This window comes from Chamaea fasciata, unplaced genomic scaffold (assembly GCF_029207755.1).
Source record: "Chamaea fasciata isolate MVZ Bird 193981 ecotype frontalis unplaced genomic scaffold, bChaFas1.0.hap1 SCAF_5, whole genome shotgun sequence".
In the NCBI taxonomy this organism is placed as follows: Eukaryota; Metazoa; Chordata; class Aves; order Passeriformes; family Sylviidae; genus Chamaea; species Chamaea fasciata.
The window spans coordinates 29856547-29872780 of record NW_027094090.1 but is presented as its reverse complement, the minus strand read 5'-3'; the positions used below and the strand labels follow the sequence as shown (position 1 = coordinate 29872780).

General features: G+C 36.2%; 1 protein-coding gene across 4 annotated transcripts in view; it reads right to left on the bottom strand.

Moving 5' to 3' along the window:
* The window catches only part of TMEM117 (transmembrane protein 117), a 178988-nt gene that overhangs the window by 55043 nt on the left and 107711 nt on the right, over nt 1–16234 (bottom strand). For all 4 annotated transcript variants that reach the window (XM_066183126.1, XM_066183124.1, XM_066183125.1 and 1 more), the window contains exon 5: nt 13542–13639. In XM_066183126.1, coding sequence (XP_066039223.1) covers nt 13542–13639 — 98 coding nt within the window. The remainder of the gene's footprint in view (nt 1–13541; nt 13640–16234) is intronic.

The following is a 16234-nucleotide window of genomic DNA, read 5'->3' as shown; positions in this document are numbered from 1 at the left end:
TACTTGAGAGACACTTATATTCATACTATACTTCATTTATAATGTTTCCGTTATGAGTATGTTAGACTTCATGTGACAGAATACTGGAGAGAAGCCTAGACAAGAAATCTGGACCTGTCTTTGAGAGAACTTTCATCCTGAGAACTAATGCATTAAAAATGACATTGCCAGTGCTGTCTTCCTCCAGACCCTCCAGATCAAATTTATTCAATTTAAAACTGATTGTTTCCCACTTAAATTCCAGCTCTTTCAATTCACTGTATCATTTAAAAGTCAAATAAGATATTTCTAGCTTGTTTACTGTCATTGAAAACATGCATCACTCTATTTCCTTCCCAAGACCTATGCTTCCTGTGCTATGCCAATTGGCCTTGGATATTTCAAGAGATGAGGTCAGGTCAAAGCATGCAAATAACTGTAAACTGAGCATGTGCTGAGGTCAATTTTTTTTTACTGGCCCACCACTTCTGTAAGCAGTAAATATATGTTTATAGACAAGGGATTTAGCACATTTCTGTGTCATGTTTCTTTTTAAAATTAGAATTCCAGACAGTAACCTCCCTGGGGCAAAGTTCACTTCTCCTGGGCTCTGCAATGCTGGCACAATGGAGGTCCCATGTAAGAGCATTTATAATAGCAGTTTTTTTTCAAACCATGGTAATGGGTGTTTTTTTTTAAAAAAATAATGATTTTATTAAATTAATCAATTTTAAAAAATTAAATTATTTAATTAAAAACTGACTTTCTAAAAGTTATAAATTTATTGTTTCAGTTTATAGTAGAGATCACAGAAACAGAATGTCTTGGGTTGAAAGGGAATTTAAAGATCATCTTTTTCCAACTCCCCTGCCAACACCTTCTAATACACCAGGTTGCTCAGAGCACTGTCCAACCCGGCCTTGAACACTTCCAGGGATGAGACTTCCACAAGCACTCTGGAAAATCTCTTCCAGTGCCCCACCACCCAGACAGGAAAGAATTTCTCCCTTACATCTGGTCTTAACCTTAACCTTAACCTCTTTCAGTTTAAAGCCATTCCCCCTTATCCCATCATGACACATTTTTGTAAAAGGTCCCTCTCCATCTTTCCTGTCAGCCCGTTCAGTCATTGCAAAGCTGCTATAAGGCCTCCCTGGAACTCTCTCATCTTCAGGCTGAACAACTCCAGCTCTCTCAGCCTGCCTTCATAGAAGAGGTGCTTTGAATAAAAATTCAAACCAATCCATCTAAATGAAAAGTAGCATGTATGAAAAAGGTGCTTGCATGGGAGCTAACAAAGGTTTTTCCAGAACTGGGACAAAGCTGTACCTAGTATTTTTAAAATATGAAATACCTTCCTTTTTAAAATTATTTTAAGCATAGCATTGAATAAATTAAAACTGCCATAGCAAGTCGCAAAACTGAAATGAAAACCTCCTTCATTTTAATGCAATAATTTGATACTTTCTTGGCCCTTGCCCTTTACCGTCTCAATTGTAAAATAGTCTTTAATAAATGAAATAAAATTCAAATTTTTCTATAGCAGAACTAGCAGAATCTGGTAGGATGTGTTAAAAAAAATGGGGAAGCAGCAAACAAGAGTACAACAGCAAAAAGCAGCAAATAAAGCTTTAAAAAACATGAACCTTTCCCAAGGCTGAGTAAGTTGGTTTTCAATTGTTTTCACTGGCTTTGCTTTACCCCTCGGCCATCACAGACAAGGGCTGATGCCCTTTCTACTGAAATCCAGGAAGATTTACTCTTTGTCTACATGAGAAGCAGCACTGTGCTCACCAATGCACCAACACAATCAGTAATACAAAGCAAACAGCAGTAAACTGGAGTCAAGGTGGTTTTGATTGAAGGAGTAGATCAATCATTTCAGTACATAAAGAATCTGAAAAGATTAAAAATGTCAAGTATTGTATTAAAAGTTTTGTTATTTACACAGTTTACTGAAGCTCCTTGATTAGTCAATGTCACAAAATCACTATGTTCATCGGGATAACTTCTTGCTAGACGAAGCATGCTCAAAATATGCATCGTCTGGAATTTAAATGACAGCTGGTTTTGTAAGGGCTTAACTGCTAACATGATTTTTTCTGTGTTAAAAGAAGAAAAATCTAGCAAAGATGCTAAAGTATCAAAACATACATTATGAAACAAAAAGCCCTGCAGGGCACCTTTTGTTAACAACCTTTTGTTGTGATTTCATTGAAAATTTAATTTACTCTTTGTTTTAGGCCTTACTTTTCCACAGTCACAAACTGCAGTCAGACAACATGCAATTATCTGAAATAAAAATATAGCCACAATATTCTCATTATGGTACCCAGCCTAAAAAAGATATGAAACTGAATACCTTGATTAAGATAGCTGTCAGCAGATGCATTTAATTTTACAGCCATACTGATTTTTTCAAAGTAGAAGAAACAAAAGAAAGGCTCCTTACATCTAAATTGAGGTTTTATACATGAACTAAATAAGCTTATATACATTTGTATTTATAACTGTTTTAAGCACATTCTTAAAAAATAGTTTTAATTAAGTTTTCTTTTTTATTGAAATGGTTCATTCTGATGGTGGTCATGGGGTATATGAGTGGGGACAGAATGGGACAGAGGATAAAGTCTAGCAGCATTCAAATAATAACTTCTTGCTCCAAATTTAAGTCCAGTCTTTGCAAAATTTTCTCTCTAATTCTTCTCTTAGGCCTAAATAACTGAATCTGGATACACCAAGCTTTTCTTTCTTTCTTTTAAAGCATCACAAGTTAGAATGGACAACCACATTTAAGTCATGTGCAGCACTTTGGATCCCAAGATATCATTTCACTGGAACCATTATTACTCTGTGGCTGTTAGCCTGTTTGCATCAGAAAACAGGTGGATATGGTAAAGAGTTTCACTAATTGTGTTTGAAAAATTGATCCCCAAAACACAGCAGAAGTCACATCATGAAGAACTATCAGGAAATGAAGAGGAATACAACTTTTTTAATTACACACTCAATGGATGACAACTGCCATATCCTTCTGAAAACTGCAGAAGATTAATAATCTTATCCAGAGTATCCCCAGGGAGAATGGTTTCAGTTCCCACTGTTAAAAAATCCCATTAATGGTGGTGGAACAGTTTCACTGTGTTAGTGCATCCAGTTGCACATGAAATCCACAGGTCTTAAAAACATAGTTTCCAAGCTGACCGTCACTGGGCACAAAAGAATTGCTTCTTCAGATGGATCTGAAAGCCAAACAGCATTTAACATGATCATGTGTAAATAACTCAGTATTTACAGAAAACATAGGAATACTAATTTTTCTTTGTTAAGGCAAGATTAGTGCCTGACAGTTTCTATGATGGTGTTACAGCATTGGTGGATAAGGAAAGAGCATCTGGCATCATCCACCTGGAACTGTGCAAAGCATTTAACATTGTACCACACAACAGCCTTATTCCAAACTGGAGAGATGTGGATTTGATGGATGGACCACTGGGTGCATAAGGAACTGGCTGGATGGCATCCAAAAAGTTGTGACCAGTCACTTGTGATGAGTTATGTTGCCAGGGGTTGGTACTGGGACGGGCGCTGTGTCACATCTGTCTCGGTGATACAGACAGCTGCATCAGGTGCACCTCAGCAAGGTTGCCAACACTAAACTCTGTGGTAGAATTGACATGATGGAGGGAAGGGGTGACACCCAGAGGGACCTCCACAGGATTGAGGGGTGGGCCAGTGCAAACCTCATGAAGTTCCACAAGGCCAAGTGCAAGGTCCTGCACCTGGGTCAGTGTAATCCCAAGCACAAGTACAGGATGGGCAGAGAATGGATTTGATTAATTTCTCCCCTTGCAGAGGAGCCCTGGGGAGAAAGACTTGTAGGTGTTGATGGACAAGAAGCTTAATATGACCTGGCAATGGGCACTTGCAGCCCAGAAAGCTAAATGTGCCCTGAACTTCATCAAAAGCAGCATGGGCAGCAGGGCGAGGGATGGGACTCTGCCCCTCTACTCCACTCTCGTTAGACCCCACCTGTAGTGCTTCATCCAACTCTGGACCCCCAAAAAGAAGGACATGGACCTGTTAGGGGGAGTCCAAAGGAGGAACACAAAGGTGATCAGAGGGCTGGAGCACCTCTCCTATGAAGACAGGCTGAGAGAGGTTGGGTTGTTCAAAACAGTGAAGAGAAGGCCCCAGGGAGACTTTATTGCAGCCTTCCAGAACCTGAAGGCGGCTACAAGAGAAGTGGAGAGGGACTTTTCACAAGGGCATGTAGTTATAGGACAAGGAGGAATGGCTTTAAACTGAAAGATGATAGGTTTAGATTACATATAGGGAAGAAATTCTTTCCTGTATGAATGCTGAGGCACTGGAACAGAGCAGCTGTGGATGCCCCATCCCTGGAAGTGTTCAAGGCCAGTTTGAATGAGGATTTGAGGAACCTGGTGTAGTGAATGGCATTGGCAGAAAGGTTGGAAAGAGATGACCTTTAAATTCCCTTCCAACCTATGCCATTCTATGATTCTATGAGAAAGATGAGTCAGAAGTTAAGCTAAGTACATCAGCAAATTCTAAGTCACAAATTTAAACATGCCATTAGGCAGAAATACAATTAAAAAAAAAATACTCCAGCATTCCAGGAAGGCAAATAATTTCATTACTCTAATCATCACATTTATTTTAGAAAACTCTATTGATTTTTGGAATCCAGCCATGACAAAGTCGATGAACTCTGGCTGTAAGCATGATCAGCTGAAACACACTTTCTGTGCCCACTTTGTGGGCTTTCAGAGTTCACATCTTGAACAAAAGCCACCAGCTGACACTGCAGCTTCTCTATGCACCAGTCTTTGGTGTGATGGATCCTTTACAGCTTTCCCAAAGAAATGAGCTTCAGTTGAACCGACCATGTTTTGGGCTATGATTTTGCCAGGCTTCTGCACACTGAAGCAAGGATGCAAGACTGAATTTCTGCATTGATAGTCTGAAATGTTTCCTTCTGTTGTAAGAATAATAGTTCACAATGTGCAGGCTGATGTAATTACAATACTTGGAACTTCTATCTTGGGGTGGCTATCTCAATTATCTGACCACATTTTTTATTTTATATTATTTATTTATATTTTAGCACTTTTTATTCTGCCTATATCCTCACATAATGTGTATTATGTGACAGCTACACTCATCCTGATTTTGGATCAGACCTAGAATGAGGCCTAGGTTAGCTGTAAATGCTAAAGACAGAAAAAAAAGATTCTAATAACAAACAAAGGAAGAAAGGTAAAGCACTCAAGCAGAAAGAGGGCAAGGATACAACAACAACCACATCACTGATTCTGCTCCTCTGGAAAATCTTCCAGTGCCTAAGTGGGGGAAGAGGTGTCTTCTGCTCAGCAAGAATTCTGCCAAAAGTGGAAACAATGTGCTAAAAAAGGACTTGCTCCAACTGTGGTTGAACCAAGAACTACAACTGCCCATTCAGAGAAAAGAACTTCTTGGAATTTCCCAAGGAAAATTTTTATCTAAGAATTAGGGCTTCTCAGGTTTTGGCATAGAATGTGATTTTGTGAAAGTGCTGTAATTTTGCAGTACTGTTATTACTGAAACATTGGAGACACTGCACTTTAAGAAGTTTTATTAAAGTTATACATGAGACGAAGTATTTTTAGTAATTGTTCATGATATGCCTCTTTCTCGGTAAAAGAGATGGAATAAAATGTACTTTTAGAAAGAGGTGAACATGGATTGCCATATCCATCCAATTACGAAGGCTATACTTAGGAATCTAGCAATTATATAGGAATAAAACCAGGCTTTTTTTTTTAACAGGCAATCAACTACTGAATTGCAAGTATCTACCAAATATAACTCAAAAAGCTTAAACAGGCTGTGTACTAATGCGATCTCTACACCTTTAGCAGGTGCTTCCAAATAGGGAAAGAGTTTCACTTTATCTTTTGACATGTTAAGAAGTTAGCTGGAAAGTTCAGTGGATATTTCTTTGCAATTGGCTCGGAGCCAGCCCAGAAGTGTAGATTGGACCCTAGAAATGTTACTCAAAGACTGCTGTTTTTCTCATTGGGCCAAGGGCCAAAATCCCACCTAAGGAATTATCTACTAAAGAGAGAACAAAGGAACTCCACGCTTAAGGCTTTTGGAGATGTGGTTGCAAGGCGTCTGAAGTTTCTCAGGCATCTGTGCATGGCTTATTATTTGCTTTCTGCAACGTTTTGTTACTTTGTTATTTTTTCATTATTAAACCTTTTGATTTACAAAACATCTTAGAGGAGCAGTCTCGGTAATTATTACAGCCACTTTTCTGCAAGGCTGGCCCTCAGAGCGTGGGGCAACCCACAAGGCTGAGGAACTGAAAAGAAGTGGTATAAAATACATACATAGTACAGTGTGTCAGAGAATTTAAATCCAAATTAGAGGTGAAATTTATGTCTATGGGTCCAGTCCAAAATCCCATTGCAGCTAATGGATGATGGTTTTCTCTCTTCAGTATAATTATCTTTCAGCCAGATTGGTCTGTGAATATTTTTTTAAAACCCCAGGACATTGTTTCCACTCTAGAGCTCACCAGGGGAATGGTGTAAAGTACAGGGGTGTTAGAAACTCCCTTGCTTCCCTCTGTTGCCCTGTCAAGTGTGTAATTGAGTGGATGTAGATGAGCACGTATGTTCTACTTCATGTGAGAGGAAAGCTGCCACACTATACTCACTCTCCTCCTCTGCCAACCCTTCTCTTTTTCATGCAAATACAAATAAGAAGCAACATATGCCTTTTTTTTTTTTTTTTTTGATTTGTAGGAGTCTCCATCAGAAAAAAAAATTGATGAGACCACTTAATGTCACTTGAATGAGAAAAATAAAGAACTTAATCTTCAAGCTAAAGTGATCTCACAATATTCGTTTGTTGCCTTGGTTTTAAAGTATTTTTTCTTAATCTCAGATCTCAGAGCTCCCTAAACTTAATTATCTCTCCCTCAAATTCTTTGCCTTGAGAAGAAAAGTGAGATGAAGAGTGATTTGTCTCACTATTCTTTCTTGTCACGACTAAGGTGTGGGAAAATGCATGACACAGCCTTTCCAAATAGAGAGTGGCACAGGCAAGCTACAGATTTCTTCCTTGATAGTTGAGACAGATGGGAGACTTCCACCTGCATGCCTTCCCATATGCATACCTTTTCTCTGCTCATATATAAATAATGACATGCAAAGCATTCACCCCTCATGCAGTGCATTAGCAGTCTATGCAGAACACACTCCATGTGACCACACGGGAGGCCTGTGGAGTGATTGCAGTCCCTAAGATGCTCCCAGAAAAGCCAGGGAAAGGTTGAGACAGACCACAATGTTAGATCAGCAAATGCAATGTCAGAAGCCACCCTCCCCACACCTGACCTAAGGCCCCAGTTCATCCTTACCCTTTCCCTCTTGCTTCTGCAAACACCACAGCACTTTGGGCTGTTGCTGTGCTGGAGAAAGAGACAAAGGGAAGAAAGGAAGGAGAATGGCAGACATGTTCTGCTAGGGAGTGAGTAACTCTTCCAGCTGAAAGCAGTACCTGCTGAGGAGAGCAGTTTGGTGGGAGAACCTTGAATTGCTGACACAATAGTTGTCATGCACTGAGGAGTGGGGGCATCCGAGAACAAGGTCCAAAAATGTATCTGACTCATGTGGTTGCCAAGCTTCAACCATTCTGGTGAGTTTAGACCACCTTTACTTTTTCATACTAGAACTGTAAAAAAGCACTTTGTTATCCAACTGGAAAAGTTTTCCTCAGGACATGAACCAGAGAATTTGTACAGGACCAAGCTGAAGAAAAACTTTCCTGTAAATATTTTTGATAATACAATGTATTTGTATTTATTTGATGTTTTCAAATACTCAAAATAATAAATAATGAAAACTAAAAATAGGCAGAAACCTTAACTATCATTTACATGAAAGAAAGTTCAGCACTCTGTATTATGATTAATTATTTTCAACATTTTTCTGTGTTAAAAAATTGTCATTTCACAGCATAGCTTACCAATAATACCCAGAAATGAAATAAATGCTCTCAAAAATATTTTACTCATTTCTTGAAAAATTATAATCATACGTCTTGATGGGCAGACTAAATGTAACAATTACTATTCATGGACAGTTTTGTCCTGAAAGAATATATTTAACAATGCCAGACCAGATTAGTAGTCAGATCACTCAATACAAATCATCAGTAGAGGACCTTAGTGAATATTTTGTATTGGGACAAAAAAGGAAATCCTAAGAAGCTTATGTATTGTCTTGCTGATCCATACTGATACTATTCATTTGGGTTATAGTATAAGATTTACTGTGAGCAATAATATTGGAAAACATTTGTATGTTCTTTTATACTATTTATGCTACTTACCAGGAAATCTGCCTTACTTTTTAGATGATTCCAAGTTTCTGTTCAGTAGTCAGTACTTTATCCCAAGATAAATTACTTAAATATGGAAGAATTAACAGATAAACTTAAAAACCTCCAAACCAGGGAGAGAATTCTATATGTGTATCTAAATGCACATATATAATAGATACAATTATTTCATTGTTTTATGCAGTTTTATTTGTGGGAATGTATCCCAAAAACTTTTACTCGAACTTAATGAAGTGATTTTTTTGTTTTAGTTAGTACACAACTTAAATTGGTTGAGCTATAATATGTAGTTAGTTTTTCGCAATGCAGCCTACAGTGAGAAGAATAAATGGTTTTAGAAGCTATCTTCTGAACATTCATATATGTGAAAAGAACATAATTTTCCAGTATACACTTATCAGCTTGATTGTGAAAACATAGAATATGAAAATATAATTTATCAAACCAAACATTCATATAGGCGCATAATAGAAATATCTCTTATAGAAACTGCTTTTATTTCTTTGTAGGAGATGTGGCTATCTATCTCATAAGGAAGCTTTCTCTACTTCCAGGGTACAAAATATTGACCAGTTAAGAATACTAACCTAAGCTATGTTTGACACAAGCCAGTATAAACATATGTACATAAATTAGAATTCTGTAGCAATTCTGCACAATTATTTTGAATAAAAGCTTCTAAATCTATATCACTAGGTTGATCTGCTAAATTAAAATACTGTGATTCCTAACACACATTTCTCAGCATGTGTAGTTTTATTTTTTATTAAAGAAAGTTAGTGGGATCTTATGGAAATACACACTAATAGAACAGTGTTTAGTTTGTGAATTCAAACAGCCAACACAGAGAATCAAAAATTTACAATTATCCATATTACTCTATTTCTTTTTCATGTTCGTATCTGTTTTGCATTATTTTAGACAAGAATACTGCGTCAAAGGACAATTGTCTTTATTGCACCTTTATTGCACCAATAAAGACTGATCATTGTGAACACATACAATGAATGCCTAGCCAGGGACACCACAGAAATGTATTCCAGCCTGCAACTTGCATATTCAAAGGTTCAGCTTGTATATATTGTTCTGTCACCCTGTCTGCAATCAAGATTCAGCTGCACAATCCACTGTTATCTCTACAATCCCCTACTTTGATAATCTAACTTTGAATATCAATTTTCTGTTACCTGGTTACACAGACCTCAGCAGCTCTTTTCCTCTATTCCCGTAAACTGGTTTCTTTTTGACTGTGCTCTGTTTTTGCCCTATGGCTAAAAGTTCACATTCTTTATGCCTTGTTTATTATAAACCCTCCATACTCTGTTAGGAAAATTTCGAGGACAATATTGGAGCAGCTTGTCAAAAGAAAGTATTCAGGTCTTGCCTCTATTGAGCAAACTGCACACAGCCCAGAGATGTCCTTATGGTTTTATTCCAACTACTATGCTCAGTTCTCCACAGGATAGGGCAGGTCACTGCAGAAGATACTGTAAGGAGGAGACAGTGATTTCAGGTGCAAAGTAGCGCAAAGTAGCAGAGGTGACCCCAGGCCTCGGTGGCAGACAGCTGTGTGCTAAATGGGTGATGACTGTACAGCCTAAGCACACACTGGGGCACTGGTGTGGGTGGGCTGCCTCTAACAACATCACCTGCTTGTGCTGCTGGGGAGAGCTCACTCCTGTGCAGATGTGTAGGGGACATCTCTAGTGTAGGTTGGACTTATTAAATGTTTGCAGGGAAATAAAAAAAATATTTGCAAAATAATCAGTCTTTTCAAATTCTACTTCTGCCCCTGGTTCATGTAATTTCCAACATCAAAATTAAATATAGTTCTATATTGTCTTATTTTTTTTTATCTTAATACTAGCTACAGCTGTTGACTTGTCATCAGTCTTGTCCAAGATCTTTATTTGACTTTATTCAAAAAATTTCTTTTCTTTTTGCTTCTTTCAAATTCCAGTCCTCTCATGTCATATATAATCCGTCTCTCCTAAATCAGCCAAGGTATCAACATATGAAAAAAAATCAGCCTGTTTCAAGTCATGCTTATAATTTTGCAATACTGACGGTGATGACAGAGCACTGGAGACAGTGGTCTGTAGAGAGACTCACCTGACTACAGGTGGTGCAGATATTTAACTCCTCATGTGTATCTTTCTTTTGTGACCGACAAACATGTCTGCACATCTCAGTAATTCCATCAGGGTTCAAGATTCTCAATTGCTACCTAGAAGTCCTCTTGACAACACAATTTCTTAAACACATGAGAAAGTGTATTTGCATTGTATCACTTAGCAGTATAACAGCATTACACAAAGCTGCCCCAGAAAGTTGGAATTAGTCATGAGCAGAGCTGGAAATTACCAAAATGGAAACCATTTTTGTGAAAAAAAGACAACCTCTGACTTCAAAAAAAGTTGAAGGCACTTCAAAGTACTCCTTAGTGATGGACTACACAAAGGCAAATAGCAACTGATCATTCTTTAGCTAGATGAGCTGTTTGTGGAAGAATTATATTGTGAAGAAATTCAGAAGTCAGCCAGAATCCTCAGGAGCAACACCCAAGCAGTTGCAAACAGTGTTTCCAAGGAATGATTTAAAACAGGAAATGAGATAAATCAAAACCTTTGGTTTTTTATTGCACTAGCTCTACTAAACAGGTATGCTGCTAGAAAATGTCCCGAATAAATGGATTTTGACCTACCAGTATTTGTGTAGGACACACTGTTGAAGATGCTTCATTTAGGACATTTCAGAAGTGAGGCTGTACACATCATATTGCTTAAGCAACAATAAAGTAAATACAAATACCCCACGTTACCATGCATAACATTATCACTCCTTTATTTTTTCTACCTAGTGGAGAAAAAAAATCTACTTTTACTGATGTCTACCTTGCTCTATATAAATAATGTCTACAAAATATAGACTGTCACCCAGGGCTATTTTATTTCACTGCTCAAAGCTAAAGATAAAGACATTTATGTCACCCTTTAGGTTTTGAGCATACCCTTTAGCATGAGACTCTTGCATGAAAACCCTTTTTTTTTTTTACTCATCTCTATATTGAACTTTTGATAAGATTTGTATTATTTGAAATAAAATACTGATTTTTAACATTTTAAAGAAAATTGCTTGCAACAATATTTAAGTAATTTTAAAACTGTTTTATTGGTCTCCCCGACTGGCATATAAATATGAAAACTATTGTGTCACCTTGCTTTTAATCATTTTTTCCCATTTTTCCAGTCTTTTCATGTAATTAGGTTTTTTCTTAAATCTTAATTTATCTTCTTTTCAGTCTTTCAGACAAAGCTATTCTTCAGACAAGGGTGAAAAAAAATCAACGATGTTAGACTGAGCTTTTTGCTCAGATGACACTGTAATCATTGGTAGCCCACTTGGCAACTGTCTGTGAATTTTTTTGATACATCTGCTTTACCTTTTTGCCCATCCCTGCACGCTGAGACAAAATCTTCCTCTGCACATGCTGCAAGGATGACAAGGAGCCGCTTGAATCCCCCTGCCCCCATCCATAACTCAAGTATTCAGTCACATTACTTTTTCACCTAGTTTTCTAAGAGACCTCTTCATGCATTTTTCAAATTATTAACTCAATCTTTAAATTCTGTCACGTCACTAATATTTATTATGTATATCAATAATGAATACTACTTCAAACATTAAATAACATAACTCCTTGGCCTTATCAATGTAGCAAAAAAATTATTATTTTATTCGTAACATTCAATGCACATTGCTGAGATGATTTCTGAACGTTAACACACTTAGTCTTACTTGTTTTCCTAATTGCATTCAGTAAAGAACTTTGTCAAAAGCCTTGGGAAAGTCCAAATAAATTAGATCAAGCATTTCTCCCTCATTCATTACTTTGATGACATGTGAAAAGAGTTCTAAGATATCAGAGGTTTTCTTTCAGCAAAGATTTCCTGGCTTCCTTTAGCAGAAATTAATCTAGAGCTTTGCTCATAATTCCATTATTGATATATAATGATATATAATATATAATTATATAATATATTCAATCCATTTAGCTAAAACTGAACTCACAGACCAGTAGGATAATACTAGTTTGCTGGGAAAAAAAAGAGGCAGAAAAAGCAAAGCAATATCCAAATTTTAATATTCAATTTTTCAATAGGCAATTAAGTGCTAATCAACTTGCATCAGCTCAACTCCTTCAGTTCCTTATAAGCTTTGTGTGTAGCCAATCAGCCATCTGATTCTGCTTTCTTTTCAAATTTCTCTTATTATTTCCTTTATTGCCTTTACTTAATATAATAGCTTGCTTTTTACTCCTTTAAAGTGCAAGATACTTCATTGCATTTTCTGTAGGAAACTCCATACAAATAAATCTTTCAGCTTCTCTGTAAGAGTCCTTTTGAAATCTGTTCTTTTAAAAACAGCAGGTCTGATGACATTTTCATAGTTTTTCCAGTTCTGATATAATTGAAAATATCTTTGCTATTTCTTAAATCTTCAGCTATAAGATGCTTTAGACTGCTTCTCCATCTTCCATTTTTCTCGTCATAATTTGTGTTCTTTTCCAATTGTCTGTTACATTTGTCTGAAATGTACCTGGAAGACACTACGTTTAAGGTGAGATAAACTCTTAACCTTCACAACTTTTTGCATTGATTTTTAATATTTTTCTTAATCATCTGAGACTGGCATGACATTTTAAATCCCATTCATGTGGTAATTCAAGGAATTGCTAAAATTAATTTCATGGCCACAAAAGAAAGTTCAAATATCTAATTTATTATAAGGAATTACAGTGGGACATCCAAATATTATCACATATAGCAAAAATTCTGCAACTCAATTATAAAGTGTAAATATATATATATAATTCAATTTAATGTATATGTTATTAATGTATATGTAATCAAATATAATTTAATTTAAATGTATAATTCAATTCAAAAATTATACTTCTACACCAACTATTTTGATTAGGAATTCCTCACTCATCTACCATTTTTGCAATGTTTAATTTTTTGTTGGACCAGATTTACCTTTTTTTTTCCAACCGTATCTCTATCTGCCACAGATGGTCATAGAAGGTATGTTTTTCAATGTTCTATAAAAGGTTTGTTTACATTAATTTGATTTTACTATTTTCCTACCAGAATAAAATGATCCTAATGTTTCCTTTCTTCCAGAAAGCTCTAGCAGACTTTCCCCAGTCTGGGTAGGGCTTGTCCTGAAGCATCATATCTGTGACCTATAGGGAGAGAAGAAATAGCAGATAGTTACACTGGTGTTACATAAGGCAGTATTAGCAAGGACTTTAGGAACATTTTTATTTTATGCATGGCACCCCTGCATCAGTTCTGATAATGATAGCAGACAGTAGACTAATAGTATGCCCAGTGTTATTTCCAATCAAGATAACAAATATTGGGCTACATACTGCCTCTAGAAGTGCATGCAGCTCCTTCAGAAACAATGAAGCCTGTAGAGATCCAAAGATAAGAAGAAGAACCATTCTAAAAGTTACAGCAACCTACAGGATGTGAGTTCAATTCCTCTGTGGCTGTGAACCTTTCTGGCCGGATCTGGGAGAGGGGAACCACTTCCCTGAGAGCAGCATCAGTGGAATTTCCACTCTTGAAATCAGAACTGCACAGCTAGGGAGTGGAAGCCTGTGAATTAAGCACTATTTAACATTTATAATGTCGTCTCAGTTCCTGCTATCAGTATAAAAAACACACTTGGGACTAGCAACAGAAAAAAAAAAACATAAAACTTGCAAAAAATTTTAAAAGTATGAAATATTTATTCTCATTTTCATAATTCCTATCTAAAGAGACCATCTGTTTCTCTGTCCAGAGACTCATATGTATGCAGTACTTTTGGGTGGTACATGGAAGTATTAAAAATTACTTTCAGCTCAGTAAGGGAGGTGAAAACCCCTCAGGCACCTGCTTCTTTGGGAAGCTGTGTTTTCATATCCATTTACTTTAAATTAACTGTACCAGAAAGCACCAAAAGTTACATCACAATAAACTCATAAATTCTGTTGTGCAAAAGATCCAGAGTGGAAAACCTATCCATTTGTAAAGATTTAAGCAATAATTGATCAGATTAAGGAAATGGAGGTGACCACCTGCTTCAAAATGCAGATAAGTAAACCATTCTATCTCACTGTTATCAGTATAGAGTGGGAAATTACTACGTATTTTGATCAAGATGGAAATAAATCTTAAGGTTTCAGAAGGAAATAACATCAAATTGAAGACAAAATTTCACAGATTTTTAAAATCGAGTTTATCATCCAGAGTGTAAGCTACCACTTTCAATCAATGTTATTAGAAGTCTTTATTAAAAAATCACGTGGCCAATGAATAAATTAAAAATGGATTCAACTGCTGAGTTTTGGATTCAAGTCCATTTGTGGTTAAAAGTGCTTAGTGTAATAGCCTGCGCTGGGTCCAAAGGATAATGACCATGTTAAATAAATAGAAATGCGCGTTCTAGTATTCTGTTATTCCATTAAACCTAACCTTAACAAAGAACAGATATCTGAAAAAAACCCCTTTAATAACTGTTTTATGTGGGTAAATCTTTTCTCTGATCAGCAAGCTATAATACTTTTTTATAAGGTTCCAATTATCTAAATAAATATTTCAATAAATATTTAATACTGAACAAGACCTCTGTAAAGATTCAATTCACTACTTTAGAAACACTTTTTTTCCTCTTAGGAAGAGTCAACAAAGTAACGAATATTTGCAAAGAAGAACAGATACTTCAAGAGGCCTTTTTCAAGTTTCAAAATAGTTTCTCCAGATGCTTTCTGGGAAATTATTATATTTGGGAGAAGGATGCAATTTGCAGCTCTATGACCAATTACTAGAGGAACATGTTTCATAAGAATGACATTCGAGATGGAGATATTTTCTGAGGAAAATGGCAAGATGAGGCAGGAAATGTTCTTTCTGATATCAAATAGTTGGTCTTTCATCTCCCAGTTTTGGTGTTTATTTAAAGTCATTTCACCAGATCAATGTCAGGTCAGTTGCAGCTAAATTGGCTGAAGCAGAAACAGTCATTAAAGGGACGAATTCCATAAAGAGAAATCCAATTACCTTTTGCATTAGAGAAATCAAATTCATTTTCTGATTTGGTCAAGGACAGTCACTGTGGAACACAGCTCAAAGGGGAAAAACACTCAATACTGTCATACAGCAGACAAGTTTAAGATATATATCAAATACCCATTGTTTTAAGAAAAAGAAAAAATACTAATTTTAATTTAATTTACAGAACTTTGTGTGAAGAAATGTGTGTTTTTCTTTCACTACTCTTATTTCACAATGGAATTGCTGGACAGCATGCATTTATCTCTGCTTTACTGGACTGTGTTTGAAAATATTGCTGATACATGCGAATAAAAAAAAATTGAACAATTTAGTAAATGTCTGCCTGCACCTTACATAATCAAGATAAAATAGGAAAACCCACTTACAACGTAATTAAGTAATGTATTTTTTTTCTTGAATTAGGAGATGCAATATACTTTAATCAGTAATTACACTGCTGCAGTTCAAAAAGGAATGGCCCCTACATACAGACAGGGTAAATACTTTCATTTAATTTAGTGCCTTATGAGAGAAACAGTTACACTGTATTAAATTGCAAAAGAAAAGCTGTACCACACACACTGGCTGACTTTGTAAGTTATACCAATGCCACACAAACTAAATTTCCATTAATAATTAGTGTGTCTTATATGTATTACAGAATCTTAATTTTCATTTTGCCCCATAAAATATTACTTTACCAACTATTCATATTACACACTTTATATTAATTA